The following is a 17,843-nucleotide window of genomic DNA, read 5'->3' as shown; positions in this document are numbered from 1 at the left end:
ATAATAATAATAATAATAATAATAATAATAATAATAATAATAATAATAATATTCCTTACAGGAGTAAATACTTTGATATTTTGCTATGGATTAATCTGTTTTAAATTCTTACCTTAAATCTATGTATGAAAACAAGTGCATTAATCTGTATTATCAGTTGATTTAAAAAGATAGTAACTGTCAAGGTCAAATCCAGAACAAAGTGTATTTTAAAAACATATTCAGGGGTAGCTGTGTTGATCATATAGCAAAGTACAATAACATCCAAAATCCACAAACAGTGATACCCTTATTGGGCCAACCAAAATGCACAAATACACGATGCAAACTTTCGAAGCTCCTCTGGCTTCTTCATTAGGCAGAGGTGATAAAAATCATACAGTGAGAAAAAGGTACAGGAGTGTACTTGGAATACCTTTGTTTTACAATTACAGTATAACATGCCTAATTGATCATCCATTTTGTAAAATTCAAAAGCCTTTTGTGGGTCCAGGGATCACTTTTTATGTTGGGCAAGTGCTTCAGGGCCATATGTCCAAGAGAATGAGATGAGGTGGAGCTTAGTGGGTTTTTAAATAAAATATACATAAAATAGCTTATAATAGACTACTTTTTCATTTATATTTATAAATCTAAAATTTATTATTAACAAAAATCACCCTCACTCTCACAAATAAATGCCTTCCCTCTCCTACTTGATTATGAATCTTCTGAAGATATTTTATTAATAAAAGACATGAAAATAGCACTGAGTATTGTATTATTTAAGTTCTGTAACGAAGCAGGATATGTCTTTCTTGGGAATCATCTTAAATTATAGTACAGGGTGGGAATGATCTGCATGCACAAGAGTAGCCAAAACACTAAATCAAGAAAATACCCGAATTGTATCTCATCTTACTTAACTCCTAACTGGTTTTTGTTATCAGTTCTTCCTGAAGCAAGGATGACACTGTATTACTCTTGGCCTAGGTCTCTAAGCTGTAAGTGACATTGTGTTAAAGGGAATAAATTCTGGTCTTCATGAAGAAATGATATTTCCTGCTCTTCCTCTAAAGCCGTGATGGTGAACCTATGGCATGCGTGCCATGGGTGGCACACGACGCCATTTCGCTAGGCATGAGGCGAAGCAGAAGGCGGAAGAGGCACGTGCGTGCCCGTTTCGCCTTCTCCCTGCCATTTTTGGGCTTCCTGCTGTCTCACTGAGATAACGGGAAGCGAGAAAATGGCGCTTGGGAGAAGGAGCCAGAGGCACACGCGTCTAGCTCCCAGCCCTCTCTCAGGCTCTCCGAGACAGCTGGAGGCCGAGAAAAGGGTGAAGGCAGGAGGAGCGACAGACGCATGCCAGTGGCTCCTACCCAGAGACCTTTTCCAGCTTCCAGCTATCTCCAAAGAGATACCTGGGTGCCGGGACAGGTCTGTGGGGAAGAGGGATGGGCCACGTGCCCAGTCCTTTGCCCCCAGCTTACCTTTCCTCAACCCGAATGGGCCCCTCGGAGCCTGTTCGGGCGGAAGAAAGGCCCGGGAAGGAGAGGCCTGGGTCGCGTGCCCAGTCCTTTCCGTCTGGCTTGCCTTTCCTCCGCCCGAATGGGCCCCTAGGAGCCCATTCGGGTGGAGGAAAGGCCTGGGGAGAAGAGGCCTGAGTCGTGTGCCCAGTCCTCTTCCCCCCGGCTTCCTTTTCCTCCTCCTGAACACGCCCCTCGGAGCCCGTTCGGGTGGAGGAAAGGCTCGGGAAAGACAGGCCTGGGTCGTGTGCCCAGTCCTTTTCCCCACGGAGCTTTGTCAGACCTGAGGTGCCCTTCGAAAGACACCTCGGGACTGGCAAAGCCCCGAGGAGAAGAGCAGAGACCGAGAGCTTCCTCCTCCTCCCCGTGGGGCTTTGCCAGACCTGAGGTGTCCTTCAAAGGACACCTCGGGACTAGCAAAGCCCCAAGGAGAGGAGCAGTACTGTTTTTAAAATCATGCTAATTACTTTTTCCTTGTTTGCTGCAGTTTTTGTAGTTTCTGTTTTCAGCTTCTACCTTTCTTGAGTGTACAAAAAGAAAGGAAAGCTTCAGTGTGCAGCATGGAAAATAAATGAGTTGCCTAGAGAGAAATAGCTTGTCCATGGAAGGCACTCCAATTTTCTGTTGATGGTAACTGTGGAGGAAATATTAGCCCTCCCTTCTCTGCATCACCCATGGAACAATTTGGCTTGAAAAAACTACCTGACTGATGAATGTGTGGGTTTTAAATAACCCCAATTGCTGTGCAAGAGGGGTGAAAAAGGCGAGGGAAGGGTGGCTCAACCCACTACTAGCATGCACTCCTCCCTGCAAAGTTAGCCAGAAATTCTTGTGGTACTGCCCATGTTTTACCTGCATATAAACATAATAGAAGTTTACACCCTAAGGTTTCTAGGGTCATAGCTTCTCTCCTGCTTCATTAGCTTAGATTGGTGGGAGAAAAACACATTTGTCAAAAGGATGGTTGATTTTTCTTTTGGTCATATCATATTCTAGGACTTCCTCTTAAGACTGAGAAACAAGGAGGAAGACAAGAGTGAATGAACTCTTCTCTTGCTTGAATTTTCCTCTCATCTCAGCCTTTGGGTTCACTTTAATGGCAACTTGTGATGAGACCTCTTCTCCCAACTGTTCGTTCATACAGAGACACTTCGGAGTTATTTCTTCAAAACATACACATTATTTGTTGAGAAGTTCAAGAATGGAGAGGAACTGATATATGTTGGGGCTTAAGGTTATGTAAACAGAAAATGTCTGAAAACTTGCATGATCTTTGCTTATATGTGTTAACTTTGACTTTTAGGAAAGTGGCGTTTACTTCTGTGGAATAAAATATATTGAGGATGGTCTAACTCTAACTGAGTCAGAAGCAGATGCCCCAGCTCCTCGTTATCACATAATTGAAGAAAACATTCAGATCCTCCAGAAGGAAGAAGTAGAGTTTATCAGTGTGCCTGTTCCAGAATTTGCTGACAGTGATCCAGCTGACATAGTTCATGATTTTCACAGAGTAAGGGGCATTTGAAAATCACTCTTTGTAACTAGGGCAGGAATTGGTTGGGGTATTGTTTCATTTATTCAAAGGCTGGTTGTGGGGTGATGTCACTATAGAATATGGCAGCTACTGACTGTATCATTGTCACCAGAAAAACTTAGAATAATCAAGAACATAGACTATGTGCAGATTTTTAAAAGTCCATGATAGATTTAACAAAGATTCAAGAGAAGCAATGATTTCCCCATCTTATTTCTGCCCAAACAATCTAAAAATATGGTCTGAAAAATGTCACTGACAGTCCTATCTGTCTTGGGTCAGAAGAGGATGAAAGGTGATACTAACCTGTGAAGGAACTAGTTAAACAGATTTAATGAGGGAGAGAGGGAAGCTAAAGCCATTAACCAGCTTAAAGAGAATGCAAGAGCCTGAACAGACATGCAAAAATAAAGCTGCTTCAAGTCACTTTGGAGGTATGCTGTTTAGATGATACATGCATCTTAAGAGGCCAGAAGCTGTGCCAAAGCTGTGCTTGAGTCCTTAGGACTGGAGTGTGGCTTTGGCATGGCTTTTGGACTCTTAGGACATATGCATCATTTAAACAGCATACCTCCAAAGTGACCCGAAGCAGCTTTATTTTGGCCTGTCTGTTTGGGCTCTAAGATAACTGTCAAAAAAATTAACATGAATTGCTGAGATGGCAGACCATGCCTATGTTTTCTTTATCTCATTTGAACTGGTTGATGTATATCTTTATCAGGATTTGTATTCCCTTGCTCTACAGCTTGAAAAGCCTTTCATAAAAGCACAGTATTTTTTTTAGAAAAAGGGTCCTTTACCAGCAAATTCTTACTAATAACCAAAACACTTTACTTCAGTTTCTTTGCATCATGGTTTGCTCCCAAAACCATGGGGCATTTTATCATCCTATTACATCTTTTGCTTGGACAGAAAAAGTAATCCAATGGCTAAAACCGATACATTTGGGGAAGGGGTTGCCTCCGAAAGTGGCACAAATCTGAGGACATTTACGTTGTAGTACATTGGACAATATCTTCATGCAGAGCTGGTCATTTTCGAGATGTGCAGGTATCTCACATACCACCCACAGGACTTCAGATGTTTCATATTCTTTAACATTCCCTTTAATTTTTTAAAAACTCATATACACATACAGAGGGGCTGTAGTAGTGGGTACCACTACAGTTGTTGTTATATGCCTTCAAATGATTTCCAGCTTTTGGCTACTCTTAAGGCAAACCTGTCATGCCCTGAAAAGTAACACAGTAAATTGGATTCCCCCCATGATATGTTTCATATTCTTGATCTCAAAGGGAATTATAAAGCAATATCTGTAGAATGAAGTAGAATAAGCATTTCCCCCAGTATCTCAAGTGTTCAGTTTTTGAGAGTGGTGCTACAGGGAAAAAACTGTTAAACAGAATATATTGTATAAACATTATTTTTTATGTTCTCAATTTATTAACATGATATTTACAAAAACATTTCATCAGAGACTCACAGCTTACCTTGACCTCAGCCTGGATAAGTGCTATGTCATTCCACTGAACATGTCAGTTGTTATGCCACCTAAAAACTTCTTGGAGTTGTTGATCAACATCAAGGTATGGTTATATTATAGGAGTCTTTCACTAATTTGTATCTATATCTTTATTAAACTTTCAGTTTTAAGTATACAAGTATAACGTATTAGAAAAATCTTTGTAAGTGTTAAGATTTTGTCTCTAGAGCCATTGGGCAGGGGCATTAGTATTTTGGCTCCTAGGCATGCCAAAGATGTCCACCATTGATGCTCTTTCATTGAGGCTTGTTTCAATATAGCATTGTTTTAGGGATTTTTAAAATTACAAACTGCAAATATTGCCTGTGCAGTTCTGCTATGTGTTACATTGAAAATGTTCCATTCCAACAGTGTGTGGCAAAGCAAGAGAGATTCTATTCTCTTTAATGGAGAAGACTTTAAAAAAATCCTATAAGGACTTGCTGAGAAGAGTACATTTTACCATTGCCCCAAAGTCCTGAAAGCAGGTCCATTTCTGGCTGTAATCCCAATTACTATCCCTAAGATATTTATAGAAAAGTTTTTCCTTGTAATGCATGTATTTGTTGTCATGATCTAGAGGGATTTTTGGGAGCCAATCTCACGCTTTGCCAAAACAGCATCAAACAACATGCTGAACTGCTGGGCTTCTGATTCTTGCACCAGAAGGGCTTTTTCCCACCAGATACCATAAAACAATGGGAAGAAGGGCTGCTGCTTCTGTCTGATAGGAATTGACGGCCCTGAGCAAGTCCATTTCACTCAGTCATAGTGTCAGTGCAGTTTTGGACAGTGTCATTTGCATAGAGCACAGATTGAGCATAACCAAAACCTTTTCTTTAGCTACATTTTTCTGAGTCCTAAAATATGTGCCCAGGGAATACGAAGTAGCTAAATACAGTAATTACTTTATGAGTAACCCACAGAAGTTTCTGAAAATTTTCTTTGAAAATAGCACCCATCGTAACATGACAACATTACACCATAAAAGAACATTTGACGTTTAACACAAAAACGACAATTCCCTCTACCCCTGACATAACTAAAATTACATATAACATACATATCACTTCCGACTGATCAGCTCTCTACTTTGAATGTTATCATAATGTTGTTTAATCTTATTCTGTTTTCGAATTTATGCCTTTACACAGTTAATGTAGTTTCTATTTTTGTCCATGTAATAGATAGAAAAAAATATTGTAGTTATTTTTCAAATTCTAGAAACTGTATGTCTCGTCTTTTCGATCTTATGAGCAAATCTTAGTTCTTTCCTATTCATAGCATTAAGTCAATCCTAAAGTTACTAAATATTCCCTGCATTCCCCCTTTTCTCCTTACAAATAGATCCTTCTATAATCAACAATACTTTTTTCAAGAAAATGAGAAAGAGGGGTCTGCTTTTAAACAGTACATTTGTCCCTTTCTCAACATCTTTCATAACATTCCATGTTGAATGGCCATAAATTAATTAAAGTAAAATGTTTTTGTTCCATCTCCTATTCAGGAAGTCATAGAAGAGTTTCCAGTTTTTCTTTATGGATTCTTCATTTTTCTCTTTTAACCAACATGTCATTCTGTCCATTTCTGCCATCATCAGAACCTTCATTAGCCATTTATCCATAGATGGTATTTGATTTGATTTCCAATAGGTAGCATAGAACAGAAGTTTACCATATTGTCTTTCTACATCACTTCCCATCATACCTAATAAACATGTTCCAGGCAGACAAGAAATTGGTGATATTAACTCTTTAGTATATTTCATACACATTTAACCAGTATTTTTTGGCCATCTTCAAGACCACCACATGTGATAGTAAACCTGGTCATTTAAACATTTCCACAGAAAGAATCAGCTGTCTTACAATAAAGAGATTTTTGAGGGGGAAGATGCCACCTATATATCATCTTGTATACGTTTTCTTTCAATTCTTGATTTACAGTATATCTTAGCCTGGTTCCAAATTCTTTCCCACGTCTTATATTCTATGTTATGACCCACATTTGAGCCCACGTATCATACTATTTCTGATAACTCTTCCTCATTTTCCCAACACGAATCCTTCTCTGCTTGCCTTAGCTTTCTCGCTTTTCTCTGGCCTTTCTTTTTTCTGTGTCCGCTGTCTCCCTTTGGCCCTCTCTCTCCCTTCTCTGCTGGTCTTCTCTGCTTGCCTTGGCTTTTCTCCGCTTTCTCTGGCCCTCTCCTGCGTCCACTGTCTTCCTGTGGCCTCTCTCTCTTCCTTCTCCCCTTTCTTTCCTACTTGCCTTGGCTTTTCGCTGCTTTTCTCTGACTCTTCTCTCTCCTGCGTCCGCTGTCTTCCTTTGGCCTCTCTCTCTCCCTTCCCCACTAGTCTTCTCCACTTGCCTTTGCTAGTCTCCGTGTTACACACAGCTGTACCACTCACTCACTCCTTGATGTAAGTTCCCAGCTGTTGTACTTTGGGGTGTTCTCACTGCAATTTACAACGGTTTCAAATACACTGGTATCGGTAAACCGATCAAAACGACGAGTGTTATCCGCGTTCCAAATCGCTTTTTTTTCTCGTTCTCATTTACCAACTGAATCGCTTAAGTGATCCACTTTCGTTCCTATTCAAATAAAATGGTGTATATATATAAACCGGTTTATCCTTATTTCGTTCCCACTCACCATTTTGGGGCTGGTCATCAAAGCGACGTCATCATAACATCACTTTAAAATTTCGCGGTTTTTTATAAAAGAGCCAATGAGGAGGCGTTAAAGTGCCTAGAGTCCTGTAATTATTTGTGGGGAAGGATGGTTGAGGGAGAGAGAAAACTGCCTCCCCAAAGCACTTCTGCTAGGCTGCTGCCTTGGAAGAAAGACCTCAGAGAGGCTGGGGGAGGCTGCAGGCAAAGCGAATTGGGGAAGCTCCTTCCAGAGGAACTTGGGATGGCTCTACAGACAGCCAGGGAGCCCTCCAGAGAGCCCAGAGATCAATGGGGGAGGCTACAGGCAAAGCGAATTTGTGGAAGCTCCTTCCAGAGGAACTATGGGATGGCTCTACCGACAGCCCAGGGAGGGAGCACACTTCCCCTGATTCTGTTTCCAGGGTTGGAAAATGGGATCAAGGAGGAGAAGGCAGATTCTGTTTGGGAAAGAGAGATGGAAAGGCTCTATTTCCCCCAGATTGCTGTGCATCCAGCCCTTTTTTTTACAATGGTGTTGCAATGGCTCTCCTCACACCGGGGGAGTCTTTAAAAGTCCTTTAACAGATGCAGGCGCTTGAGCGGCCAGGACTTCAGATGCTTAAGTGCTGAAGGATTAAGCGCGGCCACGCCGGATGAGGACAAGAGGGCGACTCCCCTGAGCAGCCATCACGCTCCGCTTCCCCCTCCAGCAACCCGATTCAGAGGCTGAGCGTTCCTATTTAAAACTCCGATTCCTATCCTGAATCAGGAAAAATTGTAGGTTCCCCTTCTATTTTTTTAACACGGGTTATACGCTTTGCACGGATTTAATAAAAATCCAATTTACGATTCGGATTTTAGTGGAATGATTGCGGGTTGCTCTAGAACTGTTCTAGAGTTAATTCAGTTTCTAATAGGAATGCTGTACCTTGGATTCGATTTGTATAAGCCAGTGAGAACACCCCCTTTAATTTTCTTCTCTCTCACTCTTCCTTTTACCAAATTCACTCTATTTTAAGTCTTGGTTATATGTTGAATGTTTTATATTACTTTCTCAAGTCAACTAAATTCTCTGTTGTGTTAAGCATAACTAAAGGTTTTCAAATTTTTGTAAATGTAGTCTGTGCCTCCTTCTTATATCTCTGCTTTCAGTTAACATAACATAATCAAGGTAGGCAAATTAAGTCTTCCAATATATTTACTCAATTCCATTGTCCATAGCGTCTCTAAGTCTTTTCCTGTTGTAAGGCTTTAAAGAAGATTTTTTTGGTTTTAGAGACTGAACACAGCCTTTGTTAGCGTCTTGCCCCTTTTTTGTTGTTGTTTCTATTTAAAAAGATGGGGGAGTCTAAGAGTCCCACTTTACTCATCCCTCTCTGGCGCTGAATTGCTCAATCCCCTCACCCCCGCTTCTCGGTACCTTTCGGCCCCCGGAGTTTTGGGGTGTTGTGGGGGTTCGCTGAGCTTCTTCGCCCAAATATTGCCGTAATTTGGGGGTTTCCCCACTCCGCGTTGGTCTCAATGGGCAGGGAAGGCACCTGTGAGGAGAACGTTTTTCCGAGCAGCCTGAAAATATGGTCACGAAGCTGCCGTCCCAACCGAAGTCCTTCTTTGAAAAATGTTGCATGTGAAAGCTCTGGTCTTAATTTGAAAAGGTATGAACACCCCACTTCATTTGAAGAAACTCTGAACAGTTTCAGGAACTGTACCTAGCCTTCGTTAAGTCACCTAACTGATCTTGTTTGATGAGTATGAATTTCATGGGAAATTGAATTTGGGAGTTAATTCATAATTTGGGGTGTGGGACAGGAAGAGAACTGCTGTTTATATTTATGTTTAAAGCCTAAATTAATGTACTTAATGGTTCTATTGTCTATATCCTAAAATAAATCATGACACTCTTATTATTATTCAAAGCACAAATAGCTAATGAATTTGTAGGCGGCTTTGTTTTTAAACAAAGTAGCACAGGCCGGCATTTTACATAGTCATTTCATAGTTAAAAGAGCAAACAGGTTTTTTTAATGGCTTATGATATATTATTTTTATTTCGTTCCTCTAGGCTGGAACCTATTACCTCAGTCTATTTGATTCATGAGCAGATGATAGTCACTGACCGCATAGAAAACGTGGATCAGCTGGGTTTCTTTATTTATCGCCTCTGTCGTGTTAAGAGACCTACAAACTGCAGCGTAAAGAAACTCTTAAAGGTATAGTTTGTACTTAGATGAAAAAATTAAAATACCAGTTGTCTTATTTATTTATTTATTTCATTTGTATGCTGCCTTTCTCTCAAAAAAGGACCCAAGGCAGGCCACAGACAAAGACCATATTTAAAAGACAATAAAAATTCAAAACAATTAAAATAATCTAAAAACATTAAAAATTACATAAAAATTATACAACGTTGCAGACATAACTAAAAACATATACTCCTTAAAAGTCCCCTGGTGTAGTTATATGTGGAAGCCTGCTTAAATAAGAATGTTTTAGCTGCCATTGAAAGGCAAACCAAGAGGGTGCCAGCCTAGTGCCCTGCAGAAAGGAGTCGAAAGTGGAGAGCAGCCACCAAGGAGGCCCTCTCTTGTGGTCCTCACCAAATGACTGCGATGATAGACTGAGAGAAGCCTTCCCCCAACGATCTTAATGTTCTGGCAAGTTCATATGGGGACGTACGGCTCTTTAATATCTGGACCTAAGATGTATAGGGCTTTACCAGTCATAACCAGCCCTTTGAATTGTGTTCAGAAATGAATCCTAACCAGTAGAAATTGTTTCAACAAAGGAGTCTTACTAGTATATTGATTTGACAGATGCAATGTAAAAGTGGGTGCTTAGTGCCCCAGCTGCATTGTTTTATGTCAAGAATGGTGTGATATCAGGGAGCACTATGTTCCTGCCGTGCCCTGCAATTGTCAGCCAAAGCCCTGTTGAATGTCCTTCTCCCCCATTCTGAGCCCCGGTCCCTTTTTTGTGATGGCCCACAGACTGTAGAATGCCTTTCTGGAGATTTCTGCCTGGGACTGGGCTAACTTTCTTGACTTTGTCAACTCTCCCAAGTCTTTCAAAAATAACTTCTTTTTAAAAAAGTTTGCCACTTGTTATTCCTCTAATACTTTAAATCTGCATTCATGATTTAAAGTAATCAGGAGCGCTGTTATCAGCTTCGGCTAATACGCCAGCTGCGCCCTTTTTCTGGAAGTTAAGGGTCTCGAGACTGTTGTGGATGTGCTGGTAACCTCCGCTCCTGACTTCTTTAATGCGCTCTACGCTGGGGCTACCCTTGTGCTTGGTTCGGAAACTACAGCTGTTTCAAAAACATGGCAGCCAGGGCTTGGTGTCAGGCAGTCCCGATGTTTGCTGGGTCTGCTGATGGCTCCCCTGAGGCCGAGATGACAGTTGAAGAGGAGGGGCCTCTTCCTTCAGGCAGTCCTCGATGTTGCTGGGTCTGGCCTGATGGCTCCCTCTGAGGCCGAGATGACACGTTGAAGAGGGAGGGGCCTCTTCCTTCAGGCAGTCCTCGATGTTGCTGGGTCTTGCCTGATGGCTCCCTCTGAGGCCGGATGACAGTTGAAGAGGGGGGGCCTCTTCCTTCAGGCAGTCCTCGATGTTGCTGGGTCTGCCTGATGGCTCCCTCTGAGGCCGAGATGACAGTTGAGAGGGAGGGGCCTCTTCCTTCAGGCGTCTTCGATGTTGCTGGGTCTGCCTGATGGCTCCCTCTGAGGCCGAGATGACAGTTGAGAGGGAGGGGCCTCTTCCTTCAGGCAGTCCCCGATGTTGCTGGGTTTGCCTGATGGCTCCCTCTGAGGCCGAGATGACAGTTGAAGAGGGAGGGGCCTCTTCCTTCAGGCAGTCCCCGATGTTGCTGGGTCTGCCTGATGGTCCCTCTGAGGCCGAGATGACAGTGAAGAGGGAGGGGCCTCTTCCTTCAGGCAGTCCCCGATGTTGCTGGGTCTGCCTGATGGCTCCCTCTGAGGCCGAGATGACAGTTGAATGAGGGAGGGGCCTCTTCCTTCGGCAGTCTCGATGTTGCGGGTCTGCCTGTGGTCCCTCTGAGGCCGAGATGACAGTTGAAGAGGGAGGGGCCTCTTCCTTCAGGCAGTCCTCGATGTTGCTGGGTCTGCCTGATGGCTCCCTCTGAGGCCGAGATACAGTTGAAGAGGGAGGGCCTCTTCCTTCAGGCAGTCCTCGATGTTGGCTGGGTCTGCCTGATGGCTCCCTCTGCGGCCGAGATGACCGTTAGAGGGAGGGGCCTCTTCCTTCAGGCAGTCCTCGATGTTGCTGGTCTGCCTGATGCTCCTCTGAGGCCGAGATGACGTTGAAGAGGGAGGGGCCTCCCTCCTTCAGGCAGTCCTCGATGTTGCTGGGTCTGCCTGATGGCTCCCTCTGAGGCCGAGATGACAGTTGAAGAGGGAGGGGCCTCCTCCTTCAGGCAGTCTCGATGTTGCTGGGTCTGCTGATGGCTCCCTCTGAGGCCGAGTGACAGTTGAAGAGGAGGGGCCTCTTCCTTCAGCAGTCCCCGATGTTGCTGGGTCTGCCTGATGGCTCCCTCTGAGGCCGAGATGGCAGTTGAAGAGGGAGGGGCCTCTTCCTTCAGGCAGTCCCCGATGTTGCTGGGGCTGCCTGATGGTCCCTCGAGGCCGAGATGACAGTGAAGAGGGAGGGGCCTCTCCTTCAGGGCAGTCTCCGATGTGCTGGGGTCTGCCTGATGGCCTCCCTCTGAGGCCGAGGGACCGAAGAGGAGGGGCCTCTCCTTAGCAGTCCTGAGTTGCTGGTCTGCCTGATGGCTCCCTCTGAGGAGATAATATGTATTATTTATTATTCTATACTACTCTGGGCCTGAATCCAGTTGATACCTCACTAGGTTGCTGAATAGTAAGCCAACACGTACTATTAATTGGAGTAGTGATTGGATTTATTTATTTTGTGTTAATGTATTTGGGATGTTAGCCCTCCATGATTCTTCTAGCTCCACTTGTCTCTCCCTAATTCCCCCATTCTCTCTTTTAGTTCTCATCATCTTTCCTCCTTCCTAAGTTCATTTCTAAATTCATGCATGTATGGTCAGCCAAGATTAGCTCTCGGAGGATGAGGAGGAGGATGGCCTCCTCCAGGCAAGGGCTGATTGAGGCAACACCAGGTGCTGTTTCTGCCCTGCCAGGTCCCAGCTGTGATCCTCCAACCCCAAGGGGAGGTTCAACCAGGTCCTAGTGCCGAAGAGGACCTTCTATGATACCACTGCCTAGTGGGGACTCTTGGGGACGAAGCTTGCATGCAGGTGCCTTCTTTCAAGGAGAAGAGCTGAGAGTGCTTGCAGGCGCAGATCACAGAGATTGCCGAGAGGCAATTAGCCAACCAGCCTCAGGTGGCCGAGGGAGAGTTTCCCTTACTTAAGTGGGAGGAGACTAATGCTGGTTGCTAGAGTTTATTGCATGATCTCTCGGCGTGATTGCTGCTAGCACTAGGATTTCTTGTTACCTTGACCTTGGACCGGACTTTGTTATCTCTTGGCTGTTTTGACCATGGACTGTTTGACAAACGTTGTTTCTCGGTATCCTGACTTCGGCTTGACTCTTGGACGTTGGACTTCTGGAATTCTGAACTCGGCTTGTTTTCTCGGACTGCTCTCAGACTGGTTCCTTGCAAGGTCTGCTTTACTTTCATTCCACTGTGCTAAGGCTCTGTTATCGGCTACGGTCGAGTTTCTGCTGCAGCATTCCCGGACAGAGCATCATTTATTTTCCCTTCCCTGTCTCTCCAACTATTTCCCCCCTCCTGAAAACCATAGCTGCGATATGTTTAATTCTCAGCATTTCAGGTTGTATTCATAAGATCATTAGTGTTTATCTCCCCCTCCCTGAAATGTTTGGTGATTATTACAAGCATTACTATGTTACAATTAGTTTGGGGATAAGGAGGGTTCCACAACATGACTAAAATAAAAATAAAAATAATGTGGCCAGTGAAGGGAATTGATTAATCAGAACTATCCATAGAAAGCAGGATTTCAAAAATTTGTCTTTTTGATTGGTATCTTTCTTTAAAGTTCTTATTTAACAGACTTGGGGATGAGCTATAATTCCATGGTGAAAAACAGTATTGAAATAGTGTTAAACAGATGGGGCAAATTGGGGAGGGGGTTTTCTTTACAACAAAGTATGCTTAGAAAAGTTTCTTTGGTTGGATTAAAGCACCCACATGTTCTTAAAAACAGAGCTGGATTTTAAAAAAAAACCCTGTTAAAAGCAGAGCTTCAAAAAAAAAAAAAGCCTGAGAAAAGTTTTTCATTTATGTTTATTTAAATGACAAGTTTCTAAACAACTGTGCCTAATGCTTAATATATCATGCTTAATGACCTCACCAGAGTCCATTTTGTCCTAGGATGTTTACATTGGTGGCAACTCTAACTGCTTACTATATTTAATATAATAATAATATAATCTTATTTATATCCCGCCCTTCCAAAAAGATCAGGGCGGCTTACAAAAATGCGACAAGTGCAAAAGATACGGTTAAAACATATGCATAACAATACACGTCTAAAACAATAAAAAAGCCCCGTTGCCCATCCTCTGGCCACGGAAGAGGAGGGAGGCCCACAGGTATTTAGTGGGGAATGCCTGCTTGAATAGGAAGGTTTGAGGTCCTTCCTAAATTGCGGCCAGGGTGGTAGATGAGCGGAGCTCCGTGGGCAGCGTATCCAAAGGGCTGGGGCAGCTGTGGAGAAGGCCCTTCTAGAGGTAGAAGCTAACCTAGCCCCGCACCTTCAGCAGTTGCTGCCCAGATGTTCTGAGGGTGCGAGGCGGATTGTACGGGAGAGGCGGTCTTAGAATCCTGGGCCCAAGCCATTAGGGCTTTAGGTGTACCAACACCTATATTGAGCTCGGAGCGAATGGGCAGCAGTGGAGATCTTTACAGGTGTTATGTGGCTGGTCCTGGATACGCCAGTGACCAGCCGGGCTGCCATATTCTGTACCATTTGGAGCTTCCGAGTTTGGTATAAGGGTTGCCCCATGTAGAGTACACTGCAGAAGTCGAATCTCGAAGTTACCAGAGCATGTACAACAGTTTCTAGGTCCCTCCGGTCCAGGTATGGGCGCAGCTGGCGAATCAGCCGAAGCTGGTAACAAGTGCTTTTGACCGCCGCATTCACCTGAGCAGTCAGGTGGAGCGACGAGTCAAGAAGCACCCCCAGACTGCGCACGGAGTCCTTCACAGGGAGCGTGACCCCGTTCAGGACAGGTGGAACCACCGCCATTCCTGGACCGGGGGAACCTATCACTAGTACCTCCGTTTTCTCTGGATTTGGTCTTGTGGGAAGAGTTTTAATGTTATGCCATGCTAGCCAGGACCTAATTGTGCTGAAGTAAAGCCATGTATTTGAAGTGGTTTATTCTCAGACAGACTGAAGAACTGAATGCGATTAGGTTCATGAACCACGACCCCCTTGGCCATCATTTTCATCTTCCGTTCTTTTTCTGTGCCACTGGGAGGGGTGTGTTGTTAAAGGTTATAGTTATTGTTCTTCTATTGGGTAAAGAGGATGAACATTAAGAATGAAACTACTTACTTATCCACCAGAATGTCAGAAAGCTGTGTGGAAAGGAAGTCTTAATAAAGATAAGGCAATGTTTCTTTTGTTGGCCTGCTGTTTCTGGAAGAATCTGGAAACTGTGTGAAACTTGAGATATGTTTGCTAGTGGTCAGATTTATGTAAGATAAGATTTCTGCACTTGTTATTATGTATTATTATGATTCTAATAAAAACTTATACGAGTAACAATGCCAGGTACAGATATTTTTTAAAAATAGGAACTAGTTCAGATTATTTGTTCATAGCTGCCTTGGGCCCTATAATAAGAGAAAAGCAGAATATAGTTTAAATAAATAATAAATACAGCTTTACGTTCACAGGACTAATCAGGCTAGAAAAATAATTCTTTACCCATTTATTTTCCTGTAACAGGAATCCAGAAGCGTGAAGCAAATAACTGCCGAATAATTAGACACTTTGAGAACAGATTTGCAGTGGAAACACTCATTTGTGAAGAATAATGAGGAATATAACTGTAACAGAAGACTGAAAGAAGAAAATCCTACATTGATCATAGCCTTTATATTATGTGCAGTGATTTTGGTTTTAAATCATTTATATAAGTCAGGGGTAGGCAACCTTTTTGAGCTGGGGGCCAGGTTGCTGTCCCTCAGACAACTGGGGGGGGGGCGCACGAAAAAAAATAAAAAATTGATGAAATAAATGAAAAAAATTAAAATATATAAATAATTAAATAAACCGGGACAAATGTAGGACCCTTTTTTTCAAATGGAGGATGCTTTTTTTAAAAATGGAGGACACGCAAAAAATGTTGATTTTTAAAAAAAATGTTAATATAAATGCATGTTTCTGAGGCTTCTATAGACAATTGCCCCCCTTGCCTGCTGCTTGTCCCCTTGCCCTCCGCTTGCCCCCCTTCCCCACCTCCTCCTGATAGCCCAAAGGCGAGAGGCCAAAAGCTCCGGCGGCAATCGGCGGCAGGACCGGGCTGGGGTCGGTCCCAAGGCCTTGCCAGGCCGCATCCGGCCCACGGGCCGCAGGTTGCCTACCCCTGATATAAGTAGTAGACAGGGTTATATGGCTGAACCCCAGCAGTTTCCATCTCATGCCACAGCTTTTTCATATCTTAAAGTATAATGTCATTTTTCTATGTTTAAATAGCACCTGTATAAAGTCTTAGTTGTTAGTACATTACAGCAAATGGACCTTGAAAAAATACTGGGAGGTCAGTAGTGCATCTCATCTTATAGTAAAATTTGATAATTTCTTCTGAGTTCAAATCATGTACAAACAGACAGACTATGACACTTGAGATTTTTAGCAGCATATTACTAGTGATGTGGTTGATTATGGCATATTCAGGAAATGATTTATATCAAAGTGCAATTTCTTGTTTTTTTATGCAATCACATTTAAATTTGATTTTCAAATGGCTGTTCTAATATAGGTGTCTGCTGTAACAAAACGAAGCAGTAACTTCATGTTATTGAGATGTACATAAGCTATGTATGTGCAATGGAAAATAAATATTACAAACCTGTTTGTCTAAATCTTTGTCCATTTCCTTTTCTTAGTTGCTTTTACATGGTGAGTTTCTTTGAGATGTTTACCGTAGAACTACTGACTTTGAATGGTAATAATATTTTAGATGAGAACTGAGATTAAATATTATAAAGCATGTGATATGAACAATTAGGAGGAGCAAAGAATAATTGTAGGAATTACTAAAAAGTAATTATCATGTTGCTATTGTGTTTGTTTCTTTTTCAACTCCTTAATTGGACATTCCCACGATACTACTTCCAGGGCCTCATAATACAGGGTTTAGTATTGAAAACTTTTATCTTGTTCATCAGTACTTTAAAAAATGCTTGGTGATCTTCATTTAATATAACCCCATTTGTATGTATCTTAATTTAATTAAATCTCTAGGGGTTGGATGTGGAGATGCCCTTCCACATGCAAAAGGTGTCTTCCTCATGAGAGAATTCTTTAGGCATGCGCAGAAAAACAGAATGAAATACAAAAATATTATTTGGCTCACAAAAGACCTTGTGAAATCAAGGAAAAGATCATAAAACCTGTAACAGTGAGCCCTCAACATTCACTCGGATTAAGAGTGCAGGACCCCCATGAAAGTGGGAAAACCACAAATAAAAAAAAACATTATTTTTGAACCTAAGAGAATACCTCTTTAGGAAAATCTAAGTCCTCCAGCGCAACCTTATGGTTGACATTCAGCTGAAGTTAACCACAGAATCATGCTGGAGGGCTCACAAATGCCCAGGGAAGTGTTTTCTCTAGGAACCTCTAGGTCCTCCAGTATGTCTCAATGGTCACCTTCTGACAGAGTCATGCTAAAGGAAGTAGAGATAAGTGGAGAGAACGTAGCGAACAAATTCACAAACGTTAAAGCTACAAATATGGAGGATGGGCTGTACAGTATAGTACTCTCTGAAGTCTATTAGCAATTCAGCTGTTTGGTGTATTATTTATTTTCTACCATTAATGGGTTTTGGGTTCCAACCTGATATTAAGTTCCATGTGCCCTGAGATTTCCCTTGAGAGCCAAGGAAGTTTATTTAAAGCAACAGCGCTGTCAGAAAAATGGTAGACCCTGAGTAGAAAGCTTTGAAGAACCTTATATTATCTACAATTTATTGGCCTAAAAATGCCACGTAGGTGGAGTATAAGGCAGTGAGGCACATGCCTTACTATCTTGCCCTCCTTGGTGTTTTAGCTTACAGTTGTAAACCGCTTAGAGACTGCTTAGGTGATATGAAGCGGTATATAAATGAAGCTGCCATTGCTATTTTGCTGATTAAGCTCAGGGCACTTGGTTAGGAGGTTCATGCTTATCAATGTTAGCCTTAGTAAACACATTGTAAGAAGCTCTAGGGCAGGTCACAAGAAGCCCAACCATAGACATAATTACAGAAAGAAATGGAAACATTAAGAAATAATAGCAATTTATTAAGGAAATACATTAGATTCAGTGTGAAAATATAACTGCATTGAGGTTACACTAACAACAGTGGACACTACAGTGGTGAGACGACAGCATTGCACACTGTT

General features: G+C 42.5%; 1 protein-coding gene across 1 annotated transcript in view; it reads left to right on the top strand.

The window, feature by feature from the left end:
• Positions 1-15,449, top strand: part of ITM2B (integral membrane protein 2B) — a 35,763-nt gene extending 20,314 nt beyond the window's left edge. The window contains exons 3-6 of the mRNA XM_042471616.1: positions 2,809-3,015; positions 4,515-4,625; positions 9,276-9,423; positions 15,180-15,449. Of these exons, the coding sequence (XP_042327550.1) occupies positions 2,809-3,015; positions 4,515-4,625; positions 9,276-9,311 (354 nt within the window). The 3' untranslated portion in view covers positions 9,312-9,423; positions 15,180-15,449. The remainder of the gene's footprint in view (positions 1-2,808; positions 3,016-4,514; positions 4,626-9,275; positions 9,424-15,179) is intronic.
• Positions 15,450-17,843: the final 2,394 nt, after the last annotated feature.

Source organism: Sceloporus undulatus, chromosome 1 (assembly GCF_019175285.1).
Source record: "Sceloporus undulatus isolate JIND9_A2432 ecotype Alabama chromosome 1, SceUnd_v1.1, whole genome shotgun sequence".
NCBI classification, from domain to species: Eukaryota; Metazoa; Chordata; class Lepidosauria; order Squamata; family Phrynosomatidae; genus Sceloporus; species Sceloporus undulatus.
This window is presented reverse-complemented; position numbering and strand designations above follow the sequence as displayed.